Here is a 22,686-nt window from a genome sequence, read left to right on the forward strand (position 1 = left end):
GGTATACGATGACTTTCGTACTTCGACCGACTGCACTGTGACACTTTAAAAAAACTGGTATATCGGATAAATCCTTGGAATCGGTTAGTTATTGTTTTAAAAGATATATTTACTTGAAGAAAAGTGATAGTTTTAAATTGGATGTAAAACATGTAAATAGTGTTTACTGTTTCTTTTTCATAAGTCTATTCACTTCATTGGTTGAACATTTATTCTGCACAAGGGCTAGGGACGCCGAGATCGTCTAAAAAGGGATTATGTCGGTGGCTGATGTTCAAACATATAACGTTGACTACAAACGGATCACCATCAGCGAATTTTGTAGTAAGTTCATCCATAACATGTACATAAATGTAAATTATGTTGCGAAAATTACTGCAATATATCGTTATTATGAACAATCAATATTTTTCTTAACGTCACTTCAGGTTTGAGGCCGCATCTTCATAACAGGTAGCAACCCTTACAAAACAAAGTCATACAGTAGGCTTAATATAATGTAAAACTAAACTGGTTTTGGTGTTACTTCTTATTTATTAAAAACAACCATTTATTAGTTTCATTAAAACAGTGCTTAACAGTGACACGTGTGTTCCGAATCTGCATTTTTTACTCATGTACTCGCTTTGACTTGGCTATTTTTAGGGTTCTTACTACTCTATCCTACACTTCTTAACGAAACTGTCAGAGGACTTCATACCTTTATATATTAAGACTGCATATCATAACGTCAAAAGAATTGGTTTATTCCTATCTAATAATTTATTTTAGTTCGATTGTGTAGGAAGCTATAAGCTTAGGGACACACGTTCGCATCCGTTCCTGGAACCAACCAGTAATGAGCAATGAGTGTAAAATTTCTTGATCAAGGAAACAACGACTTGTCCCTGACGGTGTTTGAACCCATGCGGCTAGCGATCATTAGATTACTAGTCCGACGCGTTAACCATTCGGCTATGCCGCCACGATCAATGATTGCTTTTGTCATAACATAAGTAACTGAATCAACTTGTGTCTTTTTTTTATTCGGGTTATTCATTCGCTGCCTTACAGAGTATGCAAACGCAAACTAGAAAACATAGTAACGGCAAGTATGAAAAATCAATACAAAGCACAGTTTCAATTATATCAATGAAGTTTAATCAAAATTCCTTTTCATTTTGAACATTTCTTTGAATTTTAATCATAGTTAACAAAATGAAGTGAGAACTAAGAAGAAATCAGTATGTTTTATATATTAAGCAAATAAATAGTTTTAGGTACCAAAATAAGTTTCTTATAGATTAGAATTAATTTAAAGAGAGATTCGATAAGTATCAATAATAATGTTACAGTAGCAGAATTATAGCATTATTTTCATGAAATATTACTTTGCTTTCTGCTATAAAGAATAGAAATTGAAGAAATTACATTGTTAAATGGCAAAGTTAAATAACACAGACAGAAAAGGAGTAACTGTAACACTGTTGCATATAATCACAATGATGAAACCAATAAGACAATGTCAATTAAAACATAAAACTAATTAAGAAAAAATTAAAATGTATGTGTATGTTTTGTTTCCTTGTTTCCCTATGTACTTGCTATTTTTTTTTCTTTATTCAAAAAGTAGTGAATGATTTTGAATGCATGGTGTATTAGGTATGTGGAATGAATAGTAAAATAATACGGTTTCTATTGTAGCATATGTGTTGGTATTTTATCGTAAAATTTGACTGTTATGTACATGTGAATTAATGAATTACATAAATGAGAAAAGAATCAATAAGGCCATTATTGCTCTGAAATGCACATAAACATATTTTGTTGTTTTCGTTATGAGATGTTTAAAAATCATATATGGGAATCCGATGGTCAAATGATATAAGCAAAGCATTTATACATATTTTTTTCTATTTAAGGGTTTCTAAATTAAAATCAAGCGAGATTAAACAGAAGCTTGTTTAAGTACGACTGCTACAAACCAAAGCATGTCCATGATTAAGGGCAACCAACTTAAACAATCATTATTTGAATAATTATTTTAAAGGATATATTTTTTCTAAGATTGTTCAACCTCAACCAAGAGCAATCCACAAATAAGTGTGATGGTGGTATTTTGTTGAAATGTATTTGCTGTCGTCTATTTACAAGTGTTTCAACACGAGCCCTTAAATGGACAAAATCGGAATTAATATTATATATGTTACCGTGTACAACCTTGTTAATTTTTTGTTTCAGCACTGCTACAAATGTTACGCAAATAAGGAGTGAAATTAGCATTTTGTACTTAATTGGTACAATTTTTTTATATCTCATTATAGATATGTGTCATATTAAGTGTTAGAGCTCTCATATTTGTTACATTGATGTTACGTATATGTTACTTAGCGCGATTCTTACATCATATTCCAAGCGTTTCAATAATTTGCGCCCATTTGAGGCATTACCTCATCTATCTTAAGAAGAATGCTTAATATGTGTGAATCAAATACTTCTTCAAATAATACATTTTCTGATTAATATTTAACAAATTGATACAAATTAAACAAATCCAGACAACATCATATATGCAACTCAGTCAAAAATGATAGTGTTATACATTATATTATCATAACAAAAGTGCATTATGACAAACGTATCAAAAACCACAACAAGTAGTTCAGCAACCATTACCCATTACTCGTAAAAATATATTATTATTTATTCATAATTCATATAAAGCAATGCAATTATATACAAAGCTTTCAATCATAATTTTATCAAAGTTACAAGTAGCTTAACATTTTATATCTGAACAAAATAATTTATAGTTTTTGTATGTAAAGAGTGTTAACATTAGAAAGTATCTGAATACAAATAATATGTAAGTATGCCAATTTGTAACCCAGTCTGAATGTGTTATCATATTTAATTTAAAGCTTGATTATAAAACAAGCTCTTGAAACTTGAATAAAATCGCCTTCGAGTTTGCTTCAAAAAACTTACAAGTAGAAAAGTCTTATTAATGTTTTAAATTGGTCATTATTAGAGAACAGTCTTATTCCTTTCTTTTCCTGTCTTGTAAAAATGAATCAATCAAATGTTTGTTTCCAACTCTTTTAATATATATCTTAACCATTCCACCCCTTCATAATCTAGCCGACGTCTAGGCAGTCTGAAACTATGTTTCATCATATCATTTGAATTTTCGCAATCCCGTGCAAGCTGTCTAACTTGAGACCATTCCTGAAATTGACAACAATGCGATGATCACGCATTACATGAAATGTATCTCAATAAACTATATTAGCTACTTTTTTTGACAAAAATTGTAAATTATAAGATAACATTAAAAAGTACAAAAAACAATTTTTATCCATTGAAAATTAAATTACAAGTTAGAGAATACGTGTTTGTGAGTGAGCATTATGGAAGCGAGCATTAAGACTTTCTCACATTTCAAAATATTTGTACATTCTTCAAAATGCAATAATCGATTATTGATGCTAGCAGATATAACAAATATGTACGTCAGGGTTAAAACATATTAGTATTTCCTAGATATAAACATATCATTATGTTAATACAATTACATGTCAGGTAAAATTACACAATGATATTCATAAGAATAATCATACTTTATTAAACTTTTCAGCAACAGGATAATATAACAATAGTTTTAATAAAAATACAAATCTGCTGTATATAAATGTTTATCATGGAAAATGCATTGTAAAAATAAACCGAACCTTTGTTAAAGTTGGACGATCCAAGGATTTTCGGATGGTATTTTTTTTTTCATGTTCAATGAACTTTAAACTCTCGTACAATCTAGAGCAAGACAATTTAATCCGTTTCAGTTGGACAGTTATGCACTCGAAATGAACCTGTATCCGTTGAAAACACCATTTGGTTATACATCCACCTATAAAATACAACTTCAAAGCTTACGAATTTTGAAAAAGAAAATATTAAAGATGTCGCTAAAAGCGCATTGTCCTACATATTTATTACATCAATCCGAAGGTCATAGTGTTATCATTGCAATAATACACTTAAAGTTTAAGATTCTCTTTTTTCTTTTATTAAATGATAGGGATACTCGTAATTTCTAAAACAAAAAAAATGTAACAAAGGTCTTTTTTCTACCAAAGTCCTTGTGACAAAGGTAAAATAGAGTAGCAATCTTTTACATACAGAGTTTAAGTAATATCATATGATTGTTTTATTTTAGGGGTCTACTAAGCAATGTCTATAAATAAAAAATCGATTTTACTTTCCATTAAGTTAGAATATGGTTTTTAAAAGTGATTTCAATATGTCTTTGTAAGCTACGTAATCCGTTGTTGATATAAGTGGTATGTTTTGTATAAGTACAAGGTTTTCAATTATCTACTCTTTGAATAAACTTCACAAAAGAATATCCAGTTCTTAATGAAACAAAGTGGACCTACCTACTTTGTAGAGGGTCATCTGTTAAAAAATCTTATTGACGTTAGTCAAATGTATGTTGTTAAGGAGGAAATGCTATTTCGTGTGATCACAACAATCACTTGTAAGCACTTCGTGTATACATAATTTCAAGAAAGATATACCGTTGACAGCTTATAGAAATCTTATAGCGAATTTAAACTGTAAATGGTTAGTTGCAATCTTGTATCTACGAAACGTGTCTGTATACTAAAACATGTAAAAATGACCTCATTTTGTCGATTTGATTATGAACTAATGCAATAAAATAATATTTGGTGAGTGGGAACAAATTGACTTTTTTCTGAATTAATAAAATCAGACGACTAAATCTTTTTACATACAAATGTTAAAATCACAATTCAATTTCCAATGGAATGCATGATAGAAAAGTTAAAGAATAGTTGTAATTGAGTTCAAAGTTGACAGAAATACTATTTTATATGTTTGCCTTAAAGATAACATTAATACTCTATATGAAAGACAGATACTCAGTTACGGAACAAAACATGTTTAACAAATAAATCAATATATTGTTTTAAACAATTCTATTGAAACGATTGTAAAGACCTAAATAATGTACACACAAAAATTGATGATAAAATCACTTTTAATTTGATAGCTGTTGAATAGATTATTAATCAACAAAATTTTACCTCGTAGTTGTAAAGACGCACTTTCTTGAACTTTGATAGGTAGTTGTGAAGACGTCGAAATAGATTCGTCTTGAACTTTAATAGGTCCGCTCTCTTCTTGATCTTTTTCCTTATGTAGTTTAAGAGGCATACTACGTTTCAGTTCATCTTCACTTGGCTGCTCTAGGGATACACTTGATGCTTGTTCTATTTTGCTTTGTAGTTTAGGATCCTTAATCAGTTTTGTTTCAAGATGTGAAGTTAACTCTGACAAGAACGCCTTAATGTCTTCCACAATATTTGAATCACGCTGAAGTAAGATAATACAATATATCTTATGAATATTAACTAAAGTAGAAATGTCAGAAAACATATTATTTATACAAGGAAAAGCTGCATTCAATCGATGTATGGATGAAATCTCTTCAAAACAGCAGGGATTTTTCAGGAATTTTGGGAACACGACCCATACCCATGGAATTGGGAATTTCAGCGGTGTTTTGTTAAAAATTGGAAAAAATACATGACTGAAATTTAGCAGTGATTAAATGGATGCAAACAATTACTGTCTATGATGGCATCTTCAAAGATTTAAGAACTAATATAGTGAAGAAGCCCTTATTTGCAAAGATTTTAGAATTTTTATTCAAAATTTTTATTTTGTAACTTTCAATTGGGATTTTTGTTACTGTGGATTAGAAAAATAATATAGTATTTTCAATTGGGAATATGACCCAATAACGGCTATAAATTAAGCCAAAAAAATCCTGAAACATATGAAGTAAAAAGTCAAAATGCTTCTTAAATATTTGCTATTTTTTTTTCCTGTTTTAAATTCTAATAGCCCCTGAAAAACGCTCGGGAAAAATTCTTTTGGGTTTAATAATGGGGGAAATTTTTAGAGATTTGAATTTTGTTTATTTTTCACGTCAGTAAAAATTTTGAAAAATAATTTTTTAAATAATTTATTTTTAGAATATTCCAAAATAATTTAGGTTATAGAACAGACTATTCGGTTATTTGGTAAACAAATAAATAATCTGAATATGAAAGGTGGAATCTTAATACTTTCTTTTGACAGAAAAAAATCTTTATTTACATAGTGAAGAATAGTATAACATTATTTTGAATAAGTAAATCTTTATAAATAAGACAATAAGATGGCATCTGTGGTTACAGTCGCTGACTTCAAAACTTGTGGCTATTTACTGTGTTTGTGTGATATAAAACCCCACAAAAAAGTCAAAAAGACAATATCAGCAAATGTTTTTACACATTCAAGCTAAATCTAAAATTCTAACCCTCATTTATGCTTTGAGTAGTTAAAGGTGAACTCACCAAATAAAAATGCAAAAAGTAGATTTGGATCAATATCAATCGGAAAATCTCGGCTATTTTCAATAATAACCACGAAAATAATACGGATTGGACGTAGTTTTACCACTAAGTTATAAATGTAAACAAAAACAGAGGGTAAGTCTGTGATAATGTATAGCAAATGTATATACTTGACATCCAAAGGAAAATGAAGTCTGTTTCGGCCAAAGAACTATGATTGAAAATATGTCTAAGAAACATAATCGATTCACAAATGCCCACTGATGTAGACTTATGAACAAATCTGACTTAATGTCAACCGGTAGGCATTTTCTATTTTCGGTTTCTGCTGCCCAACCATAATAATAAAAACATAAATAATGTACTGTCTACTTATACATCATTACTACCAATGTACCTAATGTAGTTAGACATTTACTTGATATATTGGAATAAATTTAGTCAACAATTCCCAGTATCAAATTATTGTTTGTATCGTGTTTAGTTTCTTAGAGTAGGTTAGACCGAAATACAGTATCCGTCCTGTCTATTGTGATCGAGGTCAATATCCGAAGACTAATGGAAAGGGCCAAAAAGTTGCGATTGGATCAAAATATTACATCATGTCAGCATATCGCAATGCTGAAACTAATAAAATTTGGGGTAGGGCTATATCAGAGAATACGTATAAAGGATTAAAATAATAGCAAAACAAATAAAAACAAAATTTAATAAGATTAATTACGAAATTGATTATAGAACTATGAAACAAATACCAATATTAACAATATGTACTTTTTAAATAGTGTAAGAAAATTATATCCGAAAAAAAAATAAATTTAAATGAAACTCCTTTCACTGTTTAATAGACATGAATGAGTTTTTACAATTTCCAAATATAAGGAGGCCAACCTCTGTCAGTAAAGTAACAGGAATATTACTGTATATTTGTTTTATGTTGAAATGTTTCTAAATATTAAGGGCCTGTAATACATAATTAAAGATGTTGAGACAGGTAGTATAAGTATTTGCAATGCAATAGAGTGTATGTCTTTGAATAGCTTCATGCTAGGTTGACTGAAACGTCTACTGAACCAAACACGATATTATTTGATTACCCGCACAGATTATATATTCTTTAACCAAACTTTTGATTCAATAATACATGTACCTTATTAACAACTATAATATAACATTTACTAATAAGTTTAATGAATAATTTCATAATTGTATAATTTCTTACTTTACTTATATGACAATGACAGTTACTGTAATACTTATGTTGCCCGAGAACTATAAAATATATGGCGTACATGTTTGATCTTTTTAACTATTGGGTCTATTCCCCGCTATGGAGATAAAACACATCAGAACAGTCGAGAAGAAGTTTTAAGACACATTCAAACAGTTCATTTAATTATTTTCCTAACCTTTCAAAATTGTGTAGATAGTAGGTATTCTGATGACATCGTTATTGATGTACGAATTTTGTTGTTCCTTATAAATGGATAAATACTGTAGGACTTATTTCACAGAGAGGCCTTTAAATACCCAAAAAGCAATAAAGGCAAGTTACTTTCAATATAAGATTATTTAAAGAAAATTAGATTTTTATGACAAATGAAATAAAAACGGAAAAAATATAGATTTAGGCTTCAAATGTAATCTTCAAAGGGAAACTTTTGAACATTGATTTCATCAATGTTCTTATTCAATGTTTTTATTTTAAAACAATGGCCTGAAAAATACAGCGCTTAACTTGCGCAACGCTTGTTTAACATTATCAATTGCGAGACAATTGGCATATCAATGCAACACTTAATTTTTGCTTCATGTTGATATTGTTATGAGTGTATTTTGTTGCAGTATCAATCAAATCTGCCCATGATAATAGAAAATAATTATTGTTATAATAATTTAAGCAAAATTTGATATTAAGATGTTTACTGTCAAGGTAATTTAAAGATCAAGGTCAGATTAAGTTAATCATCATTTCAGCTCTTTGTTCAAACAAATCAATTACATAGTGACTGTTGTAACAATTAATGGTCAATGCAACTTAAAGGTCAAGTTCATTTCTTTTGGCTTGTCGGTTCAGTAAAACAATAAATTGATCAACTATCAATCAAATTTGTAAATCATTTTAACAAAGTTATGACAATTTATTCAAAATTTAATAATTTATGGCAATTATTAATGTCACTTCAATGTCAAAATTATATTTGAATCATTAAAGTTGTCGGTCTTGACGTTTGTCCTTTTTTGTAAAAGTATAACTCTATAAAAAAAAGTTGTGACTATTCAAGAAAATAATAAGACCTTTAACGTAATTTTTAATTTAACGTCAATGTCATATTAGAATAATTGAACATGGCGGTTTTGTCAAAGATGTTTTTTCTCAAAGAATATCTCAAATTTGTAATTAAATAGCAGAATTCGACAATTAAAGCAAATTTCAATAATATGACCTTGACGGTTAAGGTCAGTTTAATGTCTAAAATGTAAAGGTCTTTCAATCATTGAACAGACATATAATGGCAAAAATAATTCTTTTGTCTAAGTTAAATTTGTGTAAACAAATGACAAAGTTATGACAATCTAAGCTAAATTCAATATTTAAGATTAAAGATTAAAGGTGAAGGGCAAGTAAGACACTTAGGATATTATGATGACTTCTAGATCCCTTGACACTTAGACCCCTTTTTACATGACTTTTCGACCCTTCTTGTGTAAGACATTTCGACCCTTATGTACTTTTGTACTTTAGAATCCAAGATATTCGAGAAATAATTTTAAATTAATCAAATAGCAAATCTTCTAATTATTTTCATAACAAAATATTATAAACTTGCGGTAAAGCAATAAAGCAACATTGTTTTCGATTTATATTATAATGTTGTGTTGCCTAGCAAAACAATAGTTGTGTAGCATTGGCTGCAATTGCTACATAACAGTAATAATATGGGTTTTTTTGCGTGATTTATATTTTTTTTAAGTTTGTAGAGATTTGTTGTTTTCGGTATGAAACACATGTCATGTATGTTATAAATAATATATAATATATATAAATAATTTTACATTTCTATTTAATCAATGTTACATATTTATTGTCTTGTCTGTAGTTCGATGATGCGATAATTTCATGTTTATTATATTTACATTATGAATTAAAAACCAAACTACCAATCAATCAATTATTCGGTGTTATTTGTAAACAATATTTATGTTTTCACGTGTGCAAATGCGTGTCAAATAAACACCAAACACGTGTCATTGGTGATTTAATTATCTGTATTTAACACCTGTTTAAATCATCCTACCAATCACCAAATTGTTACAGTGCTACAATGTAATTAAACAGTAGTTTTTTTTATTTTAACGGGGTTTTCTAACTTGGGAAGGCATTGTTGTACGTTACATTTAATTCAATTATTTAATTAGCATATACACATATTACATATTCATTGCCATACATTAAATGATGGTGGTCAAATATAACATAAGATAAATAAATACTGTACTTGTATATGGTATTAGATAATTTTTGATTTTGTACATGGATACAGTGTCAGTAATGGATTTCATATTTTATTACTTTCTTTTTTTTCTTATAAGAGTTTTTCTGATGGCCATTTTATTACTTTCACATTTAGTTAATGAATATCCGAGGCGTAATAGATATGTTTTAAAACATGATGTTAGACATTCAGTTTCTGAAAGTATTCATTTTTATGTATAGTATAAGAACCAATAAGTTTAAGATTTCCTGATATTTGAAGTTCGATATACTGAAAGTAACAAGTGCACATGGAGATTATGACAACATTTGTTTAGACTAAAAGTGAATTACAATTAAAAGATAAAACGTTTTAAATGTATATTTTAATTACTGTTTTTTATGATAATATGAATACAAATATACCTAATATATTTTCTGTTTAAATGTGTTTCTGTTCCTTGTACACGTATGTTGACTTGAAGAATGATTACGAATAACAAATAACGGCTCGATATGATTTCACTTATAATTCAGTATATCTATTTAATCATATTTAATAATCAAATTTATAAAGACATATTTTTCTAATAAAGTTGTATACGTCTTTATCTACGTTCTTTTTTCGAAAGTAACGGCTTCATTTTCTTTATAAAATAAGGGGTCGAAATTTAAAGTCAATTTAAAGTCTCTTAGGGGTCTAAGTGTCATGCATTGAAATATCTTAGGGGTCGAGATCTCAAGTGGTCATTGTGTTAATAATATCAGCTTAGAACTCAACTCATTTTCAATAATAATTATAATATCATAAAATATACATCATAATATCATACAAAATATCAGGCAACTAACCTCAAAAAGATGATCGGAAACCAATATATAATAGTGAGATTTGATTGTCTGTCCAAATTTTAGGTCTAGCAATGCAGGACCTGGGCGAAGCATTTCTATCAAGGCTTGCTGTGGTTTCTCTGTAAATTGAAATTAAAAAACACATATCATAATCAGATAAATGCCCCCGGAAGCTTATCTAATGAAAAGGAACTTTACATTTGACTTCAAGAAACAGAACAGTTTCTATTTCACCAATTTACTCAATTAATTCAAGAGGCATCCGTGAAAAGTTGATGAATTGACAAACCATTTCCATACACAACAACTAATGAACTGTTTTCAAATCCAAGTAATGTATAAGTATTACCATCACCTTTTTAATGTCAAACTTGCAATTGCTCGTGAAAGGTCTAATTGATCAAGGCTTTTGGCGTACATGTGTGACGTTGACCTTTGAGCTGAAGATCTAATTTTAATCGACTTAAAATGAAACACACTTATGAAATCCCTCAATAATTGACAGGGTTGTAAATCGGACATGTACATGAATATATCAATGTGAAATTATTCAAGTTTAAATGCGACCTCGATTTTAGGTCTTCAAATATTGTTTTAGCGTGCGCCAAAATTATTTAAAAATCCTTCATGAATAACAAACAATGTAGCACTACCACGTGACCACGTGTACTGCACACACAGACTTTTCGCCGATTCAAGTATATTTTATTAATAACTTTGCTGTTACTCAATCGACTTTGTTCAACTAAGGCGTAAAGTATCCGTAATTATATAAGCTTTATTAAATTAAAATTCGAGTTAGTCGGGCCGAGTGGAACGGTGCACACTCATTTATCACAACAAGCGATTTTAAGAATTTCACTATAAAAATTTGACATAGAAAATCTGTAAGGTTTAGCATTCATATTTTAAGGAAACGGACGACTTGCTAGAAATCGCTTGTTATGATAAATGAGTGTGTACTGTTCCTCTCAGTCCTGCATATAAAAACAAAACTTAATCGAATGTTCTCAAAACCATTCAGAGGTTTTCAACTTACCGTGAATCAGCAGAGTTAATGATGAAAACATACATGAATCGGTGAAAAATCTGTATGTAACGTACCCGAAAAATCACGTGGTATGGCCACAAAGTCATGCAGCAGTCACGAACATCTATTCAATGTAATATTAAGAATTTGGATATATTACTTTAACCGTTTGGGCACAAAATTATTTTCGCGCGACACATTGTCATGATATCCGATTATCCGGTACATTTATGCCAAATAATTATAATCCTGAAAATTACTGAACTGGCACGACCATTAGTACACTATTTTGAAAACGTCATATTATGTGACATTGAACTCTGAGCGCAAGACCTGACTCTCGCGCAACATGGTGTCAAGATGTCAAACATAATAATAAATTATTTTTAAATTCATCTAGGAGTGACAAAATTGTTGCCATGACACCACAAGCCATGCACTTTAATGTAAATTCCATATCGTAAATTTGGAGTAACAAGTGTAACTATGACTTTTAAGCAAGAGACCTTACTCTGCATATACGCTGCAAATTCTCATTTCTGATTTTTTTATTTTTAAATCCATCACGGTATTTCAAACAGTTAACCGGACACGGCCATCAATGATCTTTATGAAAATATGAAAAGACCTCTCCACAGTGTTAAGAATGAGTGTTGGCGGCATCAATTTTTGCGTATCTGATTGTAGTGAATGATTCTAATTTTAAGCGTAAAATCATTAGGAGAAATCTACAAAAATGGTTTTGCTTATGCTCTGTTCCAAAGTACGACTTCACTTAAACGAAAAATTAACATAGAAATGAACAAATCGGTACATAGAAAATCGGAAATATCATTTACGTTACTTAGCGCTACGTGGATGTTTGATTCCGTTTTAATGTTTTAAAATGCTTATTGTTTTCTGAATAACGTTTTAATATTTCATGTAACGATAAATAGTAACAGTGATCAATTTAGCTATAATATCACCATTCACTATTATATGACCGAGTGAACCGAAAGTTTACTGCTCCTTAAAAACCTGACAACTGTATTTTGTCACCCTTAATATCGGCATCTTCAGCTTCTTCTCTTTGCTTTGTCTCCTCTTTAGACAAAGGAGCACTCTCTGTGAAATCGCGTTGCAATTCTTTCAATGAACGTTCTTCATCTTTACAGAGCTGTTGTAAATGATGCAAATGATCATAACCAGCCTTTGACTGATCCTTCATCTGCTCCACTGGTACTTTTAACTCTAAAAGTGTTTCAAGATCCTGAACATCCTGGACTATGTTATCTAAACGAGCGACACTGAAAATAAATTATATCAATTGTTCAACAACAATATTTATCTAGGTTATTATGGTTATATGCAAACAGAATTTGTGTTTCCATCATGAGTTAATTCATTAGGCATGTTATGGCAATTAATTCTATAAACAGAGGCAGTAAGCGCACTTTATTTTCACATGATTCGGTATTATTTCAAAAAGTCATGTAAAAATTTAATCGGGCAATAACTTTTTCTCGAAATACATGTATAGCAAATGATTTCTGGAAAATTTCTACCGCTATAACAGAATAGTATTTGTGTATATTCACATTTACTCTCATGACGTTATTATCATTAAACGATCAATGAGGAAACCTGTTTTAATAATTTAATAAACTGATTTATTACTCAATAAAAAATAATATAATGGTAACTTGAACAATTCAACAAAAGGACAAACATGGCAAACTAGGTTAAAAGTTAAGACAAAATAAGCAAGAATGATATTTTATGTATTTATAATTTATAAAATAAAATTATGCATCCATAAAATTACATTCAATGCAGAATAAGCAAAAATCTAACTTCATTTTCTAAGATGCTAAATGCATAATAAAAGTGCACCAATAACATCTTACAAATATGAATTGTTGAAGTATGCTATTTGTGAAAAGTAAATAGACAACAATTTATTAGATGCTTTTATACCTTATCAACTTTAAATGTAAAATGATCTCACAATCAATGACAGTGTGTTAATAAACCATGTTTTCTTTAATGTTTAACTCTTTACAGGTAAACCGATATTTGGCATAAATTACCACATTATAAATTCAAGTCAGATTGAAATCATACTAGAAGTGACAGATAACGCATTTGTAACCATAGAAGTGATTGTTGTTAAGATGATATATTGTTATTTCATAAAATATTGTGTTCCTTTAAAAAAAGAAATAAATAATTAAAAAACAGTGTCCGGCTGTTAACTCGTTTAGGGCGTTTACTTGAAACCATTTGGCCCCAAAAAACTATGGGTTCTAATCCGGATATGGACTTTGGATTTTTTCTGAGGAAGCTATCCAACTTGTTCGCAGAATGTCAACTCGAGTGTGATATAATGCATTAAAGGGCAAATAAAGTGTTCCTCAAACAGTTAAGCTGGAAAATTGCAAACTGACTTCTACTGCGTTAGTGTAACGTAAACGCCTAAAGCCCACTCCAATCCCGCCCTCGACAATAAATAAAATATAAGCCAAATATTGAGTCATAAACTCTGTATATGAAGTATATCAGATATCATATTTTGTCTTTACAAAACATTATCATTTATGAATATTTAATTAACTTTTCTTTTTGTCGATAACTTAAAATTATGTGTAAGTGTGTGTGTGTGTGAGTTTCCACAAAATAACAAATATTTCACTTTATTCATGATACTATGGTACTTACGTTTGCTTTATTTCTATTTCAAACATTTCAAATGTTATTCCATAAGGGCCCATAAAATCCTGTGCAATATACAGAAACATGTATATAGTGTGTACAATGATGTTATTTTTATGCAATCACTATACATCGTTATTTTCAAATGTATTTGAAATGTATAAAATTCACAATTTGATAGACTAGATGATAATATATGTTCACATATAGATATACAGTTTGCGTTAAATTCATCTCTTTACTACAATATGGTAACAGTTAAGACAATACAACATCTACCTGTACATATCAACATTTATGACAGATGACCTTTTCTATCGAAAGAGGGTTCAATTTTGAACAAATTAACATCTCACTCCTGGCAATATTTCTTTGAAACAATTAAAAATCAGTTGACATTTTGTTTGCAGTAACCTAGGAATAGGATGGGTATAATTGTTCTTTCTTTTCGGTTAAACATAAAAACAAGCAAAGGTTTTATGTTGGAAAAAACCTCTAAATATATTTCTAACGAAGTAACAGGATTGAGGACTTACATGGAAATTATGTATGCAAATATATACTGATCTCGTGAACTGAATATTGTTAACTAAAACTTGAAAAGAGTATTAGTACAAATTCGAACTAAAAGACTTCACTTAGAAATATGGTTCTTTAAGAGTATGCTTGAAAATATTTGTATAAATAGTTCTAATGTAAAACATCTATTTCGGTATAACAAGCCACAAAAAGGATTTGTTAACTTTGTATATGATAGCAGAAAAGTCATCTTTTCATATCTGATGTTAAAGCTGCATGTCTCCAGATGATGCAAAATATTTAAAGAAAGTCAAAATAGTACTAATCTCTTAAGAAAGTAAACACATTCTGAATTAAAGCTGAGCGTCCGTGGCCGAGTGGTTAAGGTCGTTGACTTCAAACCACTTGTCCCTCACCGCTGTGGGTTCGAAACTCCGACCAGGGACCTTTGGATTCCTTCAATGTGAAGAAGCTTTTCAAGCTAGCTTACGGAAGCGTCGATCGGTTCTACTCAGGTTTGCCCGTTAGTGCTGAAAAATATGCACAAAAGGCCCACTGAGGTCTTCCTCCAGCCAGTAAAAGCTGGAAACGTCGCGATATGACCCTAATGCTGTGTCGATGTGACGTTAAAACCGAACAAACAAAACAAGGAAACTGAATTAAAGCAAATATTAACATGGTAAGTGCGATTGATTTTGCATTATACATAACGACATTTCTACTGCGTAGCTATAGCAGTTATGGCTATTCTTACATATGTTCTATGTTGATTGTAAGTTCCGTAAACAACGTCTAAATCACATTCTTTGTTCTATTTACCACATTTTGATTTTAATTACATTTTGAAAACTTTCATGAAAGCTCTGCTGTATGGAGTTTCTACCCGTTACTGATTTTGTATTTCCAATTCCAAGGTCAAAGAAAGGTGTGAAAGGTCCCAAAAGTAAAATCGATTTTTTGACTTTTTGACTTAGAAATCGCTGAAAAGTTATTTGAAAAATCAAAATTTTTTTTTTAAAAATTTTTTGTCCCAAAATTTTGATAAAAAAATTTAATGCTGTTAAGTTTTGTAAAAATCACTTTATTGAGGGGCAAGCGAAAATTTTTGGGCACAGGCTTGTTATATTCGACATAGCTTAACATTTACAGGGGGTCAAAGGTATAGCCGTGCGATACTTTTCGAGGTTAAATCTTGCAAAAAGGAATAATGGCGGCGGAAAGTCTAAAATAATGTGCCGGGTAAAAACCAGTCTGCTTCGAATATTTTTTGTATATTTAATTTTTGTTCGAATAATATAGTGCATGCTGAGCGGAAGATTTATTTGTATGTGATGGTCAAAATAAAAGAAACTATTTCATTGTAAGGAGAAAGTTATTGAGATATTGCTACTTCCAATGTCACCGGCAATCTGACATACTTATAGAAAAGAAAACAATAACAGACATCATGGAACAGAATTTTTATTAGTTATTATAGCAACAACAGGTTTACTATAAATTGCAAAACAAAATACACGAAACATTTTAACTATCTATTTCGCATATATCTATAATAATTCTGATAAACTAACTGTATGCAACCATTTTGGTTCCTTACGATGCGTTTTCATGATCCATTCGACTGATCAATTGATATCTGTGCAATTTGTTACTGGTATGTTGAATTGAAGTTTCCTTTAGTGAACAGTTAACTACCGGGTATATCATACTTAAATTATGTGTATGGTCAAAGCATTCGAAAATGGATATACACTGTATAAGGAAGGACTGTTCTAATTCCATGTTATGATACAGTGAAATTTAGAAGACAATCTAAATCGACGTGTTTTTTGTTGTTTTTATTTCAGAAAATAGTTTTGGTGTGCATGTGTGTGAAAAAATAGCTTAGCCTTAGACATAGCTTTATACTGAATATTGTGGAGTGTGTGTGACATGTCCAATTCAACAAAGGGTCCGTTAGACAAACACGGCGGTGCATATTGGCTCCGCGCCCCTGCAATTTTAACTTGTTTATTCTTGACTTTTCACTTGGCAGGGTCGCAGGGTGAAAACACGAATGGCACAAATCAGCCATCATTGAAGAAGGGAAAAAATAAATATTTTACCATTCTTACGTAAGTTCTTATGTCAGGCATGACAAGTTGGAATGTCGCCAAATGACTTATACTTACTCGGTGTGACGTAAAACCCAAACAAACACACACATTTATTTTTATTTATAATTTTGTTTTCCTTGGCTCCTTATGAAGAATGTAACTTTCTTGAATCACGTGCACTGATGCGTCTATGTTACAAATCACTTAAATCACTTCCATGAGGTTGAAATACCCCCATTTATAACTCCTTAGACTAAGAGACTATATTTGGAAATTGGGCCTCAAAGAAAATACTTGAAATATGGTGGCTGGTCTTAGGATATAGGACACATAAAGACATAATATTTAAAAGCCCATCTTATGTGTTTTGTATTGGTTTAACTGGGTACAAAATAATGTGAGGTATACATGTAAACATAAATTAAAGATCTTTCCAACAAACTTTTAGGATCACTACAGAATTCCTAAAATATTTTAATAAAACGGGTCGTATTATAGTCCCCCCCCCCCCCCAACGGGCGGGCGTTGTTCAATTTTTGTCCGGAGCATATCTCCTACATGTATGTAGAAATTTTAATGAAACTTCATAGAAATGGTCACCACAAAAAGAAGCCTGTCGCGCGCATGAATCAGGTCTCTAGGTCAAAGGTCAAGGTCACATTAAGAGGTCATTGAAAAGCGCATGTCCGGAGCAAAACTCCTACATGCATAGTGAAATTTTAATACAACATGGCACAAATGTTCACTTTTGTAAGGCGGAGTTTCGCGTGCAAAGTTTAAATCCTTGTGGCTAAGGTCAATGTCACTTATAGGGGTCAAAGTCAAATGAAAATCTGTATTCTCACCATTCAGTCATTTATTGAAGGATTGAAACACAAATGTTCATTATCATGACTACTGGTGTGAAACATGTGATTTACAAGGTCGAGGCCACTAAAGATGATAGTCAAGGTCAACAAAGATGATAAAATATAGAGATATTACCCAGAGCATTACTCTTACACATATAGAGCGATACTAATAAAAACGTCATGCAAATGTTCACCACTATAAGCAGCAGTGTCATGCGCATTAATCAGGTATCTAGGTCATTGGTCGAGGTCACACTTTGAGGTTTTTGAAAAACACTAGGCCGGAGCAAAACGTCTACATGCATAAAGAGATTTCACTATAACTTGGCACAAATATTCACCATTGTAAGTCGAAGTGTTGCTTGCAAAATGTAGGTCAATGCGGCCAAGGTCAATGTCACGTATAGAAGTCAAAGTTCAAATAAAACTATGAAAATGTGTATTCGGATAATTAAGTAATCATTTATTGAGGGATTGAACACAGATCGTCATTATTATAACTACTGGTGTGAAACATGTAATTAAGGTTAGTATATATGCAAGATCAAGATGATAAAATATATTAAAAAAATCCCGAACATATTTCCTTTACGCATGGTGGGATTTTAGTGAAACTTTATAGAAATATTCATCACTTTGGGAAAAAAATGTCATATGCATAAACCAGGTCTCTAGGTAAAAGGTTTAGGTCACAATTAGAGTTCATTGAAAAATGCTTGTTAGGAGCCAAACTTCTATATTCATCGGGCAAGTTTAAGTTATTAGCACAAATGTTCACCATTGTGAGGCTTATTGCACACATAATCCAGATCCCTGCTACCAAAGTCAAGATCACATAGAGAGGTCAAACTACTGGAGACTATTTAGTTATCAGTTTTTGATGGATTGTATCACAAATGATAACTATCATGACTACATGCGTGACACAATTAATTTAGGTATATATTTGCAAGTCAAGGTCACTAGAAATGATACAATATCCAGACATTATCCGACATTGCCCAGAGCATAACTCCTATATGCATATCTATAATGCCCACATCTCTGTCAAAAACTTTTGTGACGGGTGTATTTTGCGACAATGTAACAGTTGCATAATAATGACAGTTACACGATTATAGTTGCATAAACAATTTGAAAATATAATGTGTAACACAAGTGATAGTTTAAGAAAGCGAAATAAGTTAGCTTTATTCCTTTGTACTAATATAAGTCATGCACAAAAGTTTTTACTAAATTATCAATAAATCTTTAAGCAAATGCAAAAGTTACATATGCAATTAATATGCATAAATCAGATAAAAAATTAAATATTTGATCGGTCTTAGAAGTAGTTGAAACTTTTCTTACACTTAGCATACGATAACAAAAACATTTAAGCGAACATCGACAAAATGCTGAATGACAAAACCTATAACCAACCTGCGGATTATTATTGATTTTATATTTTTATTCAATGTCTGTCATGGAATTGAATATCTAACAAAATAGACCAATAATTGGTTCTGGACAAATGATTCCTTTAACGGGGCAATTTTTAAGACCAGAGGAAACACAAATGGGTTTCAGTGAAATATGATGTAAAAGTTTTCATTATTGAAAGGCAAATTCATGCCAAGAAATGTTGACATCTAGTACATCAGTATTGAGATTGTAAATCTTTTCTACAAATAACATTTTTAAGTTTGAAAGGACCATAACTAAAAACGCGCAACCCGATTGTAGCAATTGATGACCTGAGTACCATAGCAATCCAACCAGTCATGTGTAATTATATTTCTATTTAATTTCCTTATAATAATACCTTTTTAAGTAATAAGACAACTCAAAAAAGAAACCTTCTTATTATAAAAAAAAATGTGTTGAAACTTACTAATCCTCTCATTCCTATTCAACACACCACTTTTATGACATGGACGCTTGGGAATTTTTGGGTTTACTTTAATTTGTGTTTTTTTATCCTTTTCTGGGATTTTAAACATGAACATTTTAAAGTAATGTTATGTACGAAAGTAAGTCATAAATCATGACAGACCGAATAACTGATAGACAGACGGACGGACGGATCATCGGGATGGATGTTCAACAATTTTTGTTTATGCGCCTTTCTATTTTTATCTTTAAAGTGCATTTTTTGTTAACATTTTAACAAATTATCTATGTTGTTGCCTTTTCAGCTAAAATAATGGACGAAAAAAGTTTATATACACAACTTAATTTTCAAAAAGTCAGACGGACTTAACTATTCCAAAACCAGCTCTCGGGGTATAACAAGTTTGTAAGTGATAGTATATTGTTAGTTCATGTGTAAGTTAAGTATGACCATTTTGAATCGCTATGTTAAACATGCATGAAAATTCTCTGATTTATTTTTTATCGACAAACAAATTCAGAAATGCAAAAATATACAACTCAATCGTTCTTAACACCAGTTTTTTGAAACAAAGAACCATTGGAAAATTGTTTCACGGCTTTGGTTCACCTTTTCGTAAATGTCCGTATTCCTACAAAGTATATTCATCTCAACTTCGGTAAACATATTTATCGGCAAACATAGACGTCATTTCAAAAAGTAACATATTTCTAAAATTATTTTACGCAATTTAAAGTTAAGTATTTTTTCAACTTTCAAGTTTTAGCCCTGGATAACCTCAAACGTGATACACTTTTTCACAATGTCTTTCAAAATATGGCATCATTTTAAAAGTGCACATAATCAAAAATTATAATTTGCTTTGTTATGCCCCTTTCTTAAGTATTTTTTTTTATTTTCTAAAATCAATTTCCCAAATATTGTAAAAGTTAATTACTTCAAACTTAAAAACTGTTCAACGTTTAATTGGAAAACATTTGAAAGGAAAGTAACTTTATAATATTTTTGTCAGATATGTAGCCTTTTTGACTTGGTATACTGATTTGTTAAATTGAATTTCTCAAACAGCATAAGATATTACCATTTAACTTTGAGGATGTGTTCACTACCAAATTAAAATGCATTTTCAAGGGGAAGATAATCCTTATAAGCCAGTTTTGCTTTTATACTTTTAACCTTTGGCTGAAAAAAAACCAACAGTGTAAGGTATTTACTTCATACTTGTTGACTATTAAGAGCAGGTATTTTTACTTGATAAGCATGTTTGCAGAATTATGATTCTTTCTGTGTTAACTGTCTAGCATTAAGAAAAGTGGGAAGGGGGCTTCCAGCGATAGGTCTTGTTTTTAACTAGGTCCTTGTGTATCTTAATTTTGGAGCACAAAACTAGTGATAGCTACTTATTTTGTGATATTATTTATATTTGTAAATGAACAATGCTACTCTTATTACCAATCAGATTCAATAATTCTAAACTAGATACATTTAAGAAATCTTATTTAGATCCAAAATAACACTCCTTGAAACCTATCTGCATTAGATTGTGTGTTTCCTGCTACATTTTTATCTTTTTGTGCTTAAAAAACATAGGGTTGTTTTCTTACAATCATAGTTAGTTTAGACCAGATTCATTTATTTGCACATCTTAAAAGTATAATATACACTTATACTTTCTGGCCATTATTCCACGTTACATGTTGCATGGTTATTGAAGAATCAAAAGGGTTTTCTTGTGTTACGTTTAAGAATGTTCGTCTTCAATAGAGATTTAGCAGAAGTAAATAGAATGATCCTATTCTTTAGACCCTTTTCTCCTTCGAAAAAATATTATTATATTGATTTATAGCTGTGACACATTTTTAACTTCAGTGTATAAATCAGACATGGGGTAATCGTAATCGGTAATTTAATTTAATTCAATCGATTACAATTTTTTGAATAATCACAGTAATCAGTAATCATAATTTTTTTCCTGTAATTTAATCATAATTTAATCAATTACATGACCAATTAATCAGTAATCACAATGATTACATTTATGATTACAATACATGTTAAGCTAAAAAAAAAATGAGTCACCCAGGTCAGATTTGATGACACCTGTGTTTTAATAAGGTGATGAAAAGATCACTGACAGATTAACCCAATACATAAATGATCGTCACAATTATACCACTTAAATTTAGCTGTGAAATTATAACAATGGCCTGGATAGGTATATTATCACTTATTGAGAATATTTTACAGGTTCAGTAAAGAGCAAGTATAAGCTGTAATTACTGACAAAAGTGAGATATCAGGTTATATTTTCTGTTACATTTTGGTATTGTTAAGTCCATGTAGAAGCAAAAAGTACAAACAGATTTTCATCATATCGAAAAGAAAGCAATACGCTAGCATGGCAGGAAATATGCATGCTGTTTTTAAATACTTCATATTGCCAGAAAAAATTATGAGAATATAGCTTAGTAAATAGGAGTCTACACATGTAGGCCTACATGTGTAGACTGAATGAATTACTGTAAAACTAAGCTTGTACATTTGTTGTATTGAAATGTTTAATAAAAAGATAGTGTTGAACCATTGCATTTCTTAAACTATGTACATGTAATCAGTAATCATAAATGTTATCTGATTACTCCTGTCAGTAATCAGTAATTTAATCAATTACAATGTCAAAATGGAGTAATCAGTAATTTAATTTAATCAAGCATTTTGACAAATAATCACAATTTAATCGATTACAATTGTCAAGTAATCGCCCCATGTCTGGTATAAATTATGTTCCTTTGACCTTGAAATTGAATAGACAAAAAAGAATAACTCAGACTGTCATGCGATAAATTGACGTCAAAACTGATTATGACGATTTGATATTCTGCAGCAAAAATT

General features: G+C 30.4%; 1 protein-coding gene across 1 annotated transcript in view; it reads right to left on the minus strand.

Moving 5' to 3' along the window:
* Nucleotides 1-1,008: 1,008 nt before the first annotated feature.
* Nucleotides 1,009-22,686, minus strand: part of LOC132720014 (uncharacterized) — a 40,275-nt gene continuing 18,597 nt past the window's right edge. The window contains exons 10-15 of the mRNA XM_060703990.1: nucleotides 14,462-14,520; nucleotides 12,803-13,050; nucleotides 10,732-10,850; nucleotides 5,088-5,376; nucleotides 3,711-3,886; nucleotides 1,009-3,207 (exon numbers count right to left, since the gene is read on the minus strand). Coding sequence (XP_060559973.1) covers nucleotides 3,058-3,207; nucleotides 3,711-3,886; nucleotides 5,088-5,376; nucleotides 10,732-10,850; nucleotides 12,803-13,050; nucleotides 14,462-14,520 — 1,041 coding nt within the window. The 3' untranslated portion in view covers nucleotides 1,009-3,057. The remainder of the gene's footprint in view (nucleotides 3,208-3,710; nucleotides 3,887-5,087; nucleotides 5,377-10,731; nucleotides 10,851-12,802; nucleotides 13,051-14,461; nucleotides 14,521-22,686) is intronic.

Source organism: Ruditapes philippinarum, unplaced genomic scaffold (genome assembly GCF_026571515.1).
Source record: "Ruditapes philippinarum isolate M1 unplaced genomic scaffold, ASM2657151v2 ctg8401_1_1_1_1, whole genome shotgun sequence".
NCBI classification, from domain to species: Eukaryota; Metazoa; Mollusca; class Bivalvia; order Venerida; family Veneridae; genus Ruditapes; species Ruditapes philippinarum.